At 42.8% G+C, this 14306-nt stretch overlaps 1 protein-coding gene across 1 annotated transcript; it reads right to left on the bottom strand.

The window, feature by feature from the left end:
• Window positions 1–782: 782 nt before the first annotated feature.
• Window positions 783–13378, bottom strand: gfer (growth factor, augmenter of liver regeneration (ERV1 homolog, S. cerevisiae)). The gene is made up of 3 exons (XM_059979568.1): window positions 13146–13378; window positions 2806–3017; window positions 783–978 (listed from the first exon to the last, which is right to left on the bottom strand). Exons 1-3 carry the CDS (start codon window positions 13344–13346, stop codon window positions 816–818), a joined length of 576 nt encoding a protein of 191 aa, XP_059835551.1. The 5' UTR covers window positions 13347–13378; the 3' UTR covers window positions 783–815.
• Window positions 13379–14306: the final 928 nt, after the last annotated feature.

Here is a 14306-nt window from a genome sequence, read left to right as displayed (position 1 = left end):
AACAATAATTCCAACAAACCACTTAGAACAAGGAGTGACTGCTATTGTATTAATGTATTGGTCAAAATGACAGATATCGTTAAAAACTCAGCTACTTTAGTACAAGTCCAGTGGACAACTAGTACGATAGGACCAGAATCAATTTTCTTGCCCCAGCAGTTTCATGGATTCACTGATTTATCCCAAACCTTATATAATTCTTCTAAAATCACAATGAATGTTAACCATTATAAAAACTGGTTTATTAGTTCACAAGCAAATGAAAATGTGATTCTCCAAACAGCAGAGTCAATGTTCTTCATTTGCTATTGAAATAGCACTAAGTGTTTCAAGATACCACTTGCTTCTGTGTGGCAACCAATTGAAAAAAATAATTGAAATCCAGCAAAATGTTAAATTTTGTGCAAATCCAATGAAAAGAGAGATGAAAAACCTGAACATTCCATTTTCCAAAACAAGTTATCCTTACAGATTGTAGAAAATAAGCTTTCTTCAATTGTCTATTACAGCTAGATCCAGCCAGAAACAAGCGAAGGTCTTCATACAAATTATTATCCTGACTCAACTGCACCCTCTAGAGGACAGAGAGAGTGTGAAATTAGAACCCTAACAATTAGAACTGGATGAACCATGCTGAGAAATTACCGACCTCAAATTGAGAATTGAGGGTCAAGAATGTACAAGTGGGAGGAGAAAATATTAAGGTACCATACGTTGTGATTTCAATATTATCAAAACCAAGTAACATCATTTTGTCAAGAGCAAGAAAAAAAACACACAAGTCCAAGTCAAACTTGAGATTTTAAATAAAAAAATCAATCACATGAACCATCCTTCCAACCATCTTTCCATCGCTCATCCACCTTGGAGCAATCAAACTCGGGTTTTCCTATCCGTTTGCTGATATCATTGTGGAGAAGGCACATCCACTGAGAAAGTTTATGCCTGTTGCTAGTGTCTGGCGGAATCACCTTCAGTCTGTAACAGTGGAACAAAGATAAAAAGATTAGCATTTGGTGCAGTATAATCAAAGTTTTCCAAAGATTTCACTAGAAAGAAATATGTTTGTTATCTTATGTCTTGCCATTTCCCTTGGGATGAGCATCACCTCAAAAACCGTGTCCTGATTTTCTATTTTCCTTTACAGATCATGAGAAAATTCCACCTTTCAGAGCTCCAAAGGCACCTTCCTGTTAAGACAGCTAATTCCTTGAATATTGCATCTTGCACTCACACTTCTCTTTCCACTACACATGCACCGACAATTGAAGATCAGGTCTTGGATGCCTCTCACTCAGCTCTGCAGACATGACCCAAGCATGCATTAATTCTCCATTTTGCTCTCATTCTGATCTTGGCTTTCCATACCAGTCCCGTGAAACTGGTTGAAGGAGAGCAACTTTGTCTTTCTACAACAGCATTCAATCACACCACAACCACTCCTCAGTTTCTGCAGATAGCAGCTGAAGATACAGATTCAACAATTCAATAAATCATAAATCACCACGTCCTATCCTCTCAGACCCTCCTTTTTTGTTCATCTTTCCCTTTTCTTTGCATAACTGCAATCTCTAAATTTTCCATTTTTGATGTAAAATGCAAACTTGTCCTCCATAGACTCAGCCTGGGCTGCTGAGTATTTCCAGTATTTTTTTTTTACTTAGTTTTATACAACAAATACTTCATACATTTAGCAATATTATACAGTGAACAACTAATTAATTGGACCAGAAAGGTTGTGAGCTGAAGACATTATAAGTGCCAAAATGGAGTAGCAGCCCAGTCTATCTCTGCATCTCTGAGAGGAGGAAGTAGCCAGGATTCCTACTTTTGTTAGCTAGAGACTTGTTACTGCGACATCTTTAGGAAAGGTCAGCCACTATTACCTCCGTTGGAAGAGCTTGTTGCACTTGTACAAATAATCACACGATTATTGCCTAAGACAACAGCAAAACAAGTATATTTGAACAAGGAGCCCACGGTCTTCAGGGAGAGAAGGGGGTGTGCAAAATTTTCTTTTCACTTAATTAGTTGAAAGTCTGAATCACTATTTACTCAATTGAACTTCATCTTAAAATGGTTCAGGATATCATATACTTACTGTATATTAATTGGGCCACTGGTTAATCGTGGCAGCCTTTTACTTGGGACACTTTGCTGCTTAGTTAAGACAGGAGACTGTTGCCAGTTTCTAACCAGCATCAGCACACCATGCTTGGAAATAACAGTTTTTAAAATAGTGTCAGTTGCATGTGATTATGTTATCCATTTGGTCTGACGAATACCAATTCAAAAAGCAGTGATTTTTGATAATAGTGTTTTTTTTAAAACAAAAAGGTGGAAAGTGATGAAGATGACAAATCTGAACTTGAGCTGGTGACTACACAGGATGCCAGGGAATTTATTGTGGATTACGACACTACTTCATTCAGGAAGGCTATGCAGGCAGCCCATTATCTGCACTAGGTGCCTGTGCCAATTTTGCTCATTTATTTCAATCTAAAAAACATAGCAATGTACACTGGATTATGTCCTCTATTGATAAATATTTGGAATATACGGTTTTATAATACTGCACTATTATTGATAGCATTCTAATTTGTTCTGCATTACATTCAAGTACATAATTTGTTACTCAGTTAAATGGTAGCTTCTGTCTTTTAAATATCTCTAACTATTCCCATGAAACCAGCTAATTGGGGTAGCCACTTAATACGTTGTTAGTAGATGTAGCACTTTTTTAAAAACTCTATGATAGCAGTCTAAAGCAAACAGCAAAAGCAAAAGAAAACACATCACACTGACCTGTCTCTCATATCTTTTGCACAGTCCTCACAAGGAAAGAACTTTGAAAACAAAGTAATAAACTGTTTCATGTCCTCCTGTTGGCTGGTGGTGGGCTTGTCTGGATAATAAGCAGCCATTGTATGAAGAAAAGACCAAGTGTTCCTCCCTAGCTCTTCACGATCTAAAGGACATTCAACGGGACGCTCTTTATCCAGATCCTCTGAAACATCCTGCAGATGAAATACGAAAATATAAAGTATACAAGATCAATTCTAAAGCAGTGCTCAACAAAAAATTCTGCAGTAATTGAATGAAGAGAAATCCTACCATACTAGAGCTAAACTTTATTTTGAAAGTAGAAAATGTTACATCATTCACATTTTCCAGGATTCCATCCAAATCAGGTCGAATTAAAAGAGCAAAAATAACTTCTCAAGTGATGCAAGTGAAGCAGACTAGAGGGCAATTCAGATTAAGTCCCATTTAGAAAACACGAAGAGTATATGGAACAAAGTGGTTTTGCCAGGTACAACAGTATCATTTAAGAAGCACTTGGATAGGTAGATGCAGGGGCAGGACTTGAGGGACATGGGTTGAACACAAGAAATTGGGACTAGCTGAGTGGGCAGTGTACTGGCAGGGACTCAAGGGGCTGGAGGGATTGTATCTGTGCCGCATTGCTCAATGACGATCTAAGAACAGATTTAAGGTGTACAGCCTTTTAAGCCCACTTTACCATCCAATAGAGTTAGTGATGGCCAAATCTAACCCTAGGCTGAATGGGAAAACCAGTTCAAAATATGAGGTATCTGCTTTAATAGCATATGTTAATCAAATTTGAATCATATACCCCCACCCCCCCCCCCCCCACCCAGTATAGAACAGCCCAAGTTTGCAACCATTTACAGAAAGGAATCAGCTCCAAAGTCATTAATTGGATTTCGGATGAGCAATAAATCAGAGTTGTACAGCAGAGAAACAGGACCTTCAGCCCAGACAGGTCCATACCTACCACTGCATTATCTAAACTAGATCTTTTTCTATATGCATCTGCTCCAGTGCTTGTCTAAATGATTTCTTAGGTATGTGCTCCTCAACTTCCTCAGTGAATTCCAACTTCCAACAATACAATGCATGAAGAAACTCCCCCAACTTCCCCCCCACCAGATACCCTCACACCTATACCCTCATTTTAGATCTCCTCACAATGTGGGGAAAGATTATCAATCCCTTTCATAATTTTGCACATCTCTACCAGGTCACCCTTCAGCTCCTCATTTCTAGGATCCAGCCAACCAATCTCTCCCCATAACTGATACACTCTAATCCTGGCAACATTTTGGTGAATTACAGCATTCCTAGACAGCGGCAACCAGAAAGGCATCCAATATTCCAGGTGTGGCGTAAATGACCAATTAGAGATTTGTAACATGATGTCTCTGCTCTTGCATTCTGTATTTTGATCAGTGAAGGTAAGTACCTCATATAGTCTTCACCACCCTATCTCCCTGTGCTGCCACTTTCAGGTTTTCACTGGACCTGTACTCCAAGGTCCCTCTGTTCATCAACACTCCTTCAGACCCTACCTTTACCTGACCAACCAAATGCATCACTTTTCATTTATCACGATCATTTAGCTTTGAGTCTATTCTACTTATCAAAACCATTACTGCTGAGCTATATATAGGTTAATTCAATAGAATTTCCCCACATCACCCAATGTCTTAAATTAATAAAAATTCTCATTTTGATTTGGAGTATTCAATTAACTCTGCATCACATCTTGACGACATAGCAATCTTGCAAGCTACATCATGCAGTTACTGAAAGAGTCAGGAAGGGAAGGTAGCAAACAAAAACAACTGTGAATGTCTTGTTGAAATAAAAAAAGATCACTCCAAGTAAGGTAAGGCCGGGTAAGTTCCTTTCAAAGGAGAAAGTTTCAAAAGTTGAGGCAAGTATTGGGTAGGTCATGGCAGCTGAGATCAGCCCTGTGGTTTGTTCATCCTGCAGCATGTGGGAGATCAGGGATTCTTCCAGTGTCCCTGACGACTATGTGTGCAGGAAGTGTGTCCAGCTGCAGTTTCTGGCAGACCGCATTGTGCATCTGGCACTGCAACTGGATTCATACTGGAGCATCCGCGATGCTGAGAAAGTCGTGAATAGCACGTTCAGTGAGTTGGCCACACCGCAGGTAAAGGCTACACAGGCAGAAAGGGAAGGGGTGGCCACTAGACAGCGTAGCAGTAGGCAGGTAGTGCAGGAGTCCCCTGAGGTCATCTCCCTCCTAAACAGATATACTGTTGGGGGAGATGTCTCATCAGGGGAAGGCAGCAGCAGCCGAGTTCATTGCACCATGGGTGGCTCTGCGGCACAGGAGGGAAGGAAAAGGAGTGGGAGAGCTATAGTAATAGGGGATTCGATAGTAAGAGGAATAGATAGGCATTTCTGCGGCCGCAAATGGGACTCCAGGATGGTACGTTGCCTCCCTGATGCAAGGGTCAAGGATGTCTCTGAGCAGCTGCAGGACATTCTGGAATGGGAGGGTGAACAGCCAGTGGTCGTGGTGCACATAGGTACCAACGATATAGGTAAAAAACGGGATGAGGTCCTACAAGGTGAATTTAGGGATTTAGGAGATAAACTAAGGTACCACAAAGGTAATAATCTCTGGATCACCAGTGCCACGTGCTAGTCCGAGTAGAAATAGGAGGATACTTCAGATGAATACGTGGCTTGAAAAATGGTGCAAGGGGGAGGGATTCAAATTTCTGGGGCATTGGAACCAGTTCTGGGGGAGGTGGGACTGGTATAAACAGGACGGTCTGTACCTGGGCTGGACTGGAACCAATGTCCTAGGGGGAGCGTTTGCTGCTGCTGTTCAGGAGGATTTAAACTAATGTGGCAGAGGGATGGGAACAAGTGCAGAGAGACAGAGGGGTGTAAAATGAGGGTAGAAGCAAAAAGTAGTAAGGTGAAAAGTAAAAGCGGCAGGCAGGCAAATTCAGGACAAAAAGCAAAAAGGGCCACTTTTCAACATAATTGTATAAGGGCTAAGAGTGTTATAAAAACAAGTCTGCAGGCTTTGTGTGTCAATGTGAGGAACATTCGTAACAAGGTGGATGAATTGCATGTGCAGATAGTTATTAATGAATATGATATAGTTGGGATCGCAGAGACATGGTTCCAGGGTGACCAAGGATGGGAGCTCAACATCCAGGGATATTCAATATTCAGGAGGGATAGACAGGAAAGAAAAGGAGGTGGGGTAGCATTGCTGGTTAGAGAGGAGATTAACGCAATAGAAAGGAAGGACATTAGCCTGGAGGATGTGGAATTGATATGGGTAGAGCTGCATAATACTAAGGGGCAGAAAACACTGGTGGGAGTTGTGTACAGGCCACTTAACAGTAGTAGTGAGATTGGGGATGGCATTAAACAGGAAATTAGAAATGCGTGCAATAAAGGAACAGTTGTTATAATGGGTGACTTCAATCTACATATAGATTGGGTGAACCAAATTGGTAAGGGTGCTGAGGAAGAGGATTTCTTGGAATGTATGCGGGATGGTTTTCTGAACCAACATGTCGAGGAACCAACTTGAGAGCAGGCCATTCTAGATTGGGTATTGAGCAATGAGGAAGGGTTAGTTAGCAATCTTGTCGTGCGAGGCCCCTTGGATAAGAGTGACCATAATGTGGTGGAATTCTTCATTAAGATGGAGAGTGACATAGTTAATTCAGAAACAAAGGTTCTGAACTTAAAGAAGGGTAACTTTGAAGGTATGAGACATGAATTAGCTAAGATAGATTGGGAAATGATACTTAAAGGGTTGACGGTGGATATGCAATGGCAAGCATTTAAAGATCACATGGATGAACTACAACAATTGTTCATCCCAGTTTGGCAAAAGAATAAACCAGGGAAGGTAGTGCACCCGTGGCTGACAAGGGAAATTAGGGATAGTATCAAGTCCAAAGAAGAAACATATAAATTAGCCAAAAAAAAGGCAGCACACTTGAGGACTGGGAGAAATTCAGAGACCAGCAGAGGAGGACAAAGGGCTTAATTAGGAAAGGGAAAAAAGATTATTAGAGAAAGCTGGCAGGGAACATAAAAACTGACTGTAAAAGCTTTTATAGATATGTGAAAAGAAAAAGATTGGTCAAGACAAATGTAGGTCCTTTACAGTTAGAAACAGGTGAATTGATCATAGGGAACAAAGACATGGCAGACCAATTGAATAACTACTTTGGCTCTGTCTTCACTAAGGAGGACATAAATAATCTTCCGGAAATAGTAAGGGACCGAGGGTCTAGTGAGATGGAGGAACTGAGGGAAATACATGTTAGTAGGGAAGTGGTGTTAGGTAAATTGAAGAGATTAAAGGCAGATAAATCCCCAGGGCCAGATGGTCTGCATCCCAGAGTGCTTAAGGGAGTAGCCCAAGAAATAGTGGATGCATTAGTGATAATTTTTCAAAACTCCTTAGATTCTGGATTAGTTCCTGAGGATTGGAGGGTGGCTAATGTAACCCCACTTTTTAAAAAAGGAGGGAGAGAGAAACCAGGGAATTATAGACCGGTTAGTCTGACATCGGTGGAAGGGAAAATGCTAGAGTCGGTTATCAAAGATGTAATAACAGCACATTTGGAAAGAGGTGAAATCATCGGACAAAGTCAGCATGGATTTGTGAAAGGAAAATCATGTCTGACGAACCTTATAGAATTTTTTGAAGATGTAACTAGTAGAGTGGTTAGGGGAGAGCCAGTGGATGTGGTATATTTAGATTTTCAAAAGGCTTTTGACAAGGTCCCACACAGATTAGTGAGCAAACTTAAAGCACACGTTATTGGGGGAATGGTATTGATGTGGATAGAGAATTGGTTGGCAGACAGGAAGCAAAGAGTGTGAGTAAACGGGACCTTTTCAGAATGGCAGGCAGTGACTAGTGGGGTACCGCAAGGCTCAGTGCTGGGACCCCAGTTGTTTACAATATATATTAATGATTTAGACAAGGGAATTAAATGCAGCATCTCCAAGTTTGCAGATGACACGAAGCTGGGGCGGCTGTGTTAGCTGTGAGGAGGATGCAAAGAGGATGCAGGGTGACTTGGATAGGTTAGGTGAGTGGGCAAATTCATGGCAGATGGAATTTAATGTGGATAAATGTGAGGTTATCCACTTTGGTTGCAAGAACAGGAAAACAGATTATTATCTAAATGGTGGCCGATTAGGAAAAGGGGAGGTGCAACGAAACCTGGGTGTCATTGTACACCAGTCATTGAAGGTGGGCATGCAGGTACAGCAGGTGGTGAAAAAGGCAAATGGTATGTTGGCATTCAAAGCTAAAGGATTTGAGTACAGGAGCAGGGAGGTTCTACTGTAGTTGTAAAAGGCCTTGGTGAGACCGCACCTAGAATATTGTGTGCAGTTTTGGTCCCCTAATCTGAGGAAAGACATTCTTGCCATAGAGGGAGTACAGAGAAGGTTCACCAGATTGATTCCTGAGATGGCAGGACTTTCATATGAAGAAAGACTGGATCGACTAGGCTTATACTCACTGGAATTTAGAAGATTGGGGGGGGGGGGGGGATCTTATTGAAACATATAAAATTCTAAAGGGATTGGACAGGCTAGATGCAGGAAGATTGTTTCCGATGTTGGGGAAGTCCAGAATGAGGGGTCACAGTTTAAGGATAAAGGGGAAGCCTTTTAGGACCGAGATGAGGGAAAACTTCTTCATACAGAGAGTGGTGAATCTGTGGAATTCTCTGCCACAGGAAACAGTTGAGGCCGGTTCATTGGCTATATTTAAGAGGAAGATAGATATGGCCCTTGTGGCTAAAGGGATCGGGGGTATGGAGGGAAAGCAGGTACAGGATTCTGAGTTGGATGATCAGCCAATGATCATACTGAATGGCGGTGCAGGCTCAAAGGGCCGAATGGCCTACTCCTGCATCTATTTTCTATGTTTCTATCAAGCTGCTCTGTTTACAATACAAGTAGGATTTCTTGTAGACATCTCCAACTCACAAACTAAGCTGCACTGAAACTATTATTTTGCACTGGAAGAAAGATGACAATTGCGTTGACTCCTTGGTGCAACATTTTGAATCTTCTAGTGATGAAAGGAAAGGTAAACTTAGGTAGAGGAATAGGTAGAAGGGGGAATGGATTAAGGGGTATGATTAGCTTATGATCAATTGTCTTATAGGTACCTTATGTTACTGGGCAGTCAGAAAGAAACTCTACTAGCAACAGGTGACACATTAGGCATTGTTCTCTAAAAGTGCTAAGCATAACTAAATATGGGTATGGTATGGTATGATTGAAGGGGCATCTCAAGGCATAACTAAATATGGGACAGAACGTTCGAGAGAAGGGAGAAGTGTCAGGGGGAGGTGCCAATATGAGGAAGTTAAGTTGCATCTAGGCTAGTCTTGGCAGAAATAATTAGAACTAACCAATAATGATTTTACATCTAATTGTATCTTAGCATGTGATTGAAACTATTCTAAAACTGTATTAACAGGTAATTATAATATTTCCTGTAATGATCAATGTAATAAATTGTGTGGAATTGTGTTCGGGGGGGGGGGGGGAGACAGTGTCTGGACTGTCTCTTTGGAGATCAGTCTGTAACTTCCCCCATAGCATGCTAAGAATAAAAAGTGAAGTTTGAAGTATGATTTTATTGAATTTGTGGTACCTTGCACTTATTGCATCCAGTCGATCCGTCTTTGACACTAGGGCTTCTGGGCTGTTATTAGTCTAATGGGGAATGTGGTGCTACAGAAACAGTGCAGTGACAACATCATAATACAAAAATAATCAGTACTCTAGATATGTACCGAAACAAAGTCATCACAGCCAGCAGTGGATGTGTGTATACTGCTGAGCACCCACAACACAGCTAGCACTCCCCCCTACAAACCTACCAACATATCCCCTTATTTAGTCTTTCCTTTAATGCATCTCTGCTATTTGCTTCAACCACTTTGTAAGATGTTCCTTTCTACCTCCCAACCCAAGTCTAGAAAATACTGTCAAATTCCACATTGGATATATCATTAGTTTGTATACAAACCCAGTTTTGATGTCAATTTCAGCCGAGGTCAACGAATGTCTTAACATCAAGTTAGATTTCAAGCAGAGTTTAAAATATTGTCCAAGAATCTGCTGTCAGCCTGCTGTACTCAATAAATTAAAACACATCCATACCTAAAATGATACCTCATGTCAGAATCAGGTTTAATATCATTGGCTTACATCATGAAATTTGTTGTTTTGTACAGCAATACAATACATAATAATTTGTAAAACTATAATTATAATAAAATATATAAAAAATTAAATTAGATTAGTGCAAAAAGAGGGAAAAAATAGCGACGTAGTACTCATGGGGTTATTGGCCATTCAGAAATCTGACAGCGGTCAAAAAAAAGCTGTTCTCCGTCTTCAAGCTCCTGTATTTCCTCCTTGATGGCATCAATGAGAAGAGGGCATATTCTGGGTGGCGGGGGCGACATTTTCTGAGCTATCGCCTTTTGAAGGTGACCTTGATGCCTCGGAGGCTAGCACACATGATGGAGCTAGCTGAGTTTACAACTTTCTGCAGGGTTTCCTGATCCTGTGCAGTGGAAACCCAGCACCCCCCCCACCCCACCCCCATATCAGATGCTGATGCAACTAGTTAGAATGCTCTCCATGGTACATCTGTAGAAATTTGCAAGTCTCTGGTGACATACCCAGTCTCCTCAAATTCCTAATGGAATATGCCACGGTCTTGCCTTCTTTGCAAATGTGTTTCATATGTTGGGCACAGGATAAAACTTCAGAGATGTTGAGAACCAAGAACATGTAACTGCTCACCCTTTCCACTGCTGATTCGATGAGGACTGGTGTGTACCCCATCAACTTCCCCTTCCTGAAGTCCACATTCAATTCCTTGGTCTTCCGGATGTTGAGTGCCAGTTTGTTGTTGCATAACCAATGAACCAGCTGCCTATCTCGTTCCTGTACACCTCATCACCATCTGAATTTCTGCCAACGATGGTAGTGTCATCGGCAAATTCATAGAGGCCATTTGAGCTGTGCCCAGCCACACAGTCTTTAGGTGTAGAGAGAGTAGAGCAGTGTGCTAAGCACACATCCTTGAGATGAGCCAGTGTTGATTGTCAGCGAGGAGAGTTTATTTCTGATCTGCACTGACTGTGGTCTTGTGGTGAGGATGTCAAGGATCCAATTGCACAGGGAAGCACAGAAGCCCAGGTTTTGGAAGCTTGTTGATCAGAACTGAGGGTATGATTGTGTTGAACACTGAGCTGTAGTCAATAAACAGCAGTCTGACGTAGGTACTGTTATTGTCCAGATGATCCAAGGCTGAGTGGAGAGACAGTGAGATTCCATCTGCTGTACACCTATTGTGGCAATGGGCAAATTGCATGTCTTTGCTCAGGCAGAAGTTGATTCTGGCCATGACCAACCTCTCAAAAGCACTTCAGCAAAGTAGACACAAGTGCACTGAGCTGCAGGAATTCCTCAGCAATGCAGTGAAGTGATCCTGTGAACTGCAGGTCAGATGTTGGAGAGGTGTTTGAGCTCACAACTCAAAACAAGATTGCATCAGGAGTCACTACACTTTGACCTCCCAACAGAGAGGAGAAGAAAAGAAGAACTTCCCCCTGGATCTGTCTTTGTATCCAGCCAAAGTATGATTAACAGGTCCAAGTCAGTCACTGACACAGAGCAACTCTTAGTAGAACTCCAGCAAAAAAGGATCAAACCTAACCACTGACACTCCCCATGCGAAGTTTCCATATTCTTTCCGTAACTGGGCTATTCTCCCACAAGTTGTGTAGATCAACGGGTTAATGGCCCACTGCAAATTCTCAAGGTGAATGATTCTCAAGGTGGGGGTGGGGGAAGGAGAGAACCGAGGGGAAAAAGAGGGGGAGTTAACTGGGGTTAATGTCAATGGGTGAAGGGCCTGTTTCCAAACTATAATTATTCTCCCTGGCCCCTGAAGAATCCCTGTAACTACAAGATGCTTTCCAGACACTTGGTCCTCCACTACTACACACACTCTGGCTGTTGCTGGATGAGGTGACAGCCAGTGGTGTGTGCCAAAACAATTTAGAGCATTAGAAAGGCTAAAGTGCAGGAAACAAAACTATAAACCGGGTATTTTCTCGTTCACGACATTTTCAAAAAGGTACAAACATCACTGATGTGACACTTCCGGTAGACAGGATGGCGAAGTAGGATTTTGAAACACTGGCCTTCATCAGTCAGGGCACTGAGTATAGATTCTGGGATGTTGTGTTGCAGTCTACAAGACACTGGTGATGCAGCATTTGGAATAGTGTGTTGTTTTGGCCAAGGAAAATGCCATTAGGCTGGAAAGAGTGCAAAGACTTACACGGATGTTGACTTGGAGTCAAGCAACTGATCGTGGAGAAAGGTTCACACTTGTTGGAACATAGGAGCATGATGAGTATTCTTAAGGCTGATTTATACCTGTGCGTCACATCTACACCACAGGTACCTTGTACCCTACGCCGTAGGGTAACGTGCACCTCCCCAGAAAAGTAACTCACACATCGTGGCGACACAGACCGCAACAACTGTGATTGGTCCACTTGGTAGCATTGCATTCCCTCCTATGCATTTCCGGTTGCTTCTTCTCCACCATGTCTGTACCCCGATGCAAAATAGATGAACCAAATCGTCAAATCTATCTGTCGACATGCGAAAATGTTTGAAATTCATTTCCTCGTCCATGTCTCTCATGAAGAAACTCAACACAGTGGCATAGAAACCCCACCGTCAACTAGCGTTTTGACGCACACCAACGCATGCTCGCTACGGCGTAGAGCGACGCAGAAGTGAAAATCAGGGCTATGGTGTAGCCCGTACGCACAAGTATAAATCAGCTTTTTGGGAGGTATACACAATTATGAAGGGCACAGATAGGGTGAATGTGCAGCCTTCCCAGGGCTGGGGAATCAAGAACTAGAAGGCATAAGTTTAAGGCCAGCTGGCGGAGATTTAATAGGAATCTGACGGACAACTTTTTCCACCCAGAGGGTGGTCTAGACAGGGTCATTAACAGCATTTAAACGGCAACTAGACAGATGGATAGGAGGGATTAAGAGGTTAACCAAATATGGGAAAATGGGAATAGGTTGGACATCTTGGTCAGCATGGACCGCTTGGGCCGAATGGCCTGTTTGCGAGCTCTGTGATCAATGACATTGAAAGTATGTGTCAATTAACGTCAGGCTGGTCATGACCCTTATCTCGGAGCCTCCCTGCCCCCTCAACGACCGCTCTACCCTCCCATCCTTCCTCACCACTTCCTTCCCCGCAGACACCGCCAGCTTCTTCTGCTCCCGTATCCACGTCTTGAAATCCACGCAAGCCCGGCACGGTTTTTTGGGACGCTCTGCGCCGCCCTGGGCCCCGCTTCTCCCGATGTCATCGCTGCCGCCCCCGGTCGGGAAGGGGAACCCGGCCAGCGGGTTGACGCCGCCCGGTCGCGGTGGGGCCGCCATTAACAGCCGCACGGCATGCCGGGAGCGGCGGGCGCCTCGCGGTTTATCAATGGGAGCGCGGCCCCTAGAGGGCGCTCCTCACCGGCCCATTCATCTGAAAGGGTCATGGTCTATTTCCAGTTACTGTCAAACACAGTATAAAGTCATTCTAGAGAATACTTCTGAAACTACGTACAGAGCCAATAACCTATTTGCACACGTTGTGCATCTGACAAACTTGTGTATGTGTATTGTATATACAAATGCATGCACACTCACGCATATACATATATATATATATATATATATATATATATACACATACACACACACACACACACACACACATATGCAGAGGTGCATTATTTGTAGCATTGATGCACCACCAATAACTCTCTCTGAGACGTAAAGGCAAGATATCGGCTTTTATTGACTGGAAGAAGGAACAAGCAGTGAGTGACCACCATACTACATCCTGGAGACAGAGTGGCCGGGCTCAGACCTCAATCGCCTTTATACAGGGGTCTGTGGGAGGAGCCACAGGAGCAGTCAGCAGGGGGCATGTCCAGACAGGTATATGGAGTTCACCACAAGCATCACAGCCACATAGCATTCTATAAGCAATATTCACAAAAACAAACATTAATTAACCAAACATTATACTTCATTTATACAACATAAACATGATTAGAACAGAAACAACACCAAGTCCCCATTAGTACAAAGCGATTGGGGTGGTCATCATGTCACTATACTGTAATGACTGGGATTGTGCATGTTGGTTCAGAACCAAATGGTTGAAGCATCGGTTCCTACAGCAGAGCTTGGTGTTGTGTGACCTCAGGTTTCTGTAGATCGCCCGAGGGTCACTGTGAGAAGACGGGATGGAGGGGATGTGAGATGATGGACGTTACCTTCCTGAGGCAGCACATCAAGAACATTCCTCCAGTGGAGGGAAGGTTCTAGAGGAATGGCGAATCG

Source organism: Hypanus sabinus, chromosome 9 (assembly GCF_030144855.1).
Source record: "Hypanus sabinus isolate sHypSab1 chromosome 9, sHypSab1.hap1, whole genome shotgun sequence".
NCBI lineage: Eukaryota > Metazoa > Chordata > Chondrichthyes > Myliobatiformes > Dasyatidae > Hypanus > Hypanus sabinus.
This window is presented reverse-complemented; position numbering and strand designations above follow the sequence as displayed.

What these genes read in the sequence shown, in the direction of transcription:
- gfer (XM_059979568.1), bottom strand. Translation starts at nt 13,346, where the DNA reads ATGGCGGCCCCACCGCGACCGGGCGGCGTCAACCCGCTGGCCGGGTTC. An exon ending in TGTCTGCGGGGAAGGAAGTG is followed by an intron (nt 3,018 to 13,145) that starts GTGAGGAAGGAT and finishes TTTCATCTGCAG; the next exon opens with GATGTTTCAGAGGATCTGGA. An exon ending in GCAAAAGATATGAGAGACAG is followed by an intron (nt 979 to 2,805) that starts GTCAGTGTGATG and finishes CCACTGTTACAG; the next exon opens with ACTGAAGGTGATTCCGCCAG.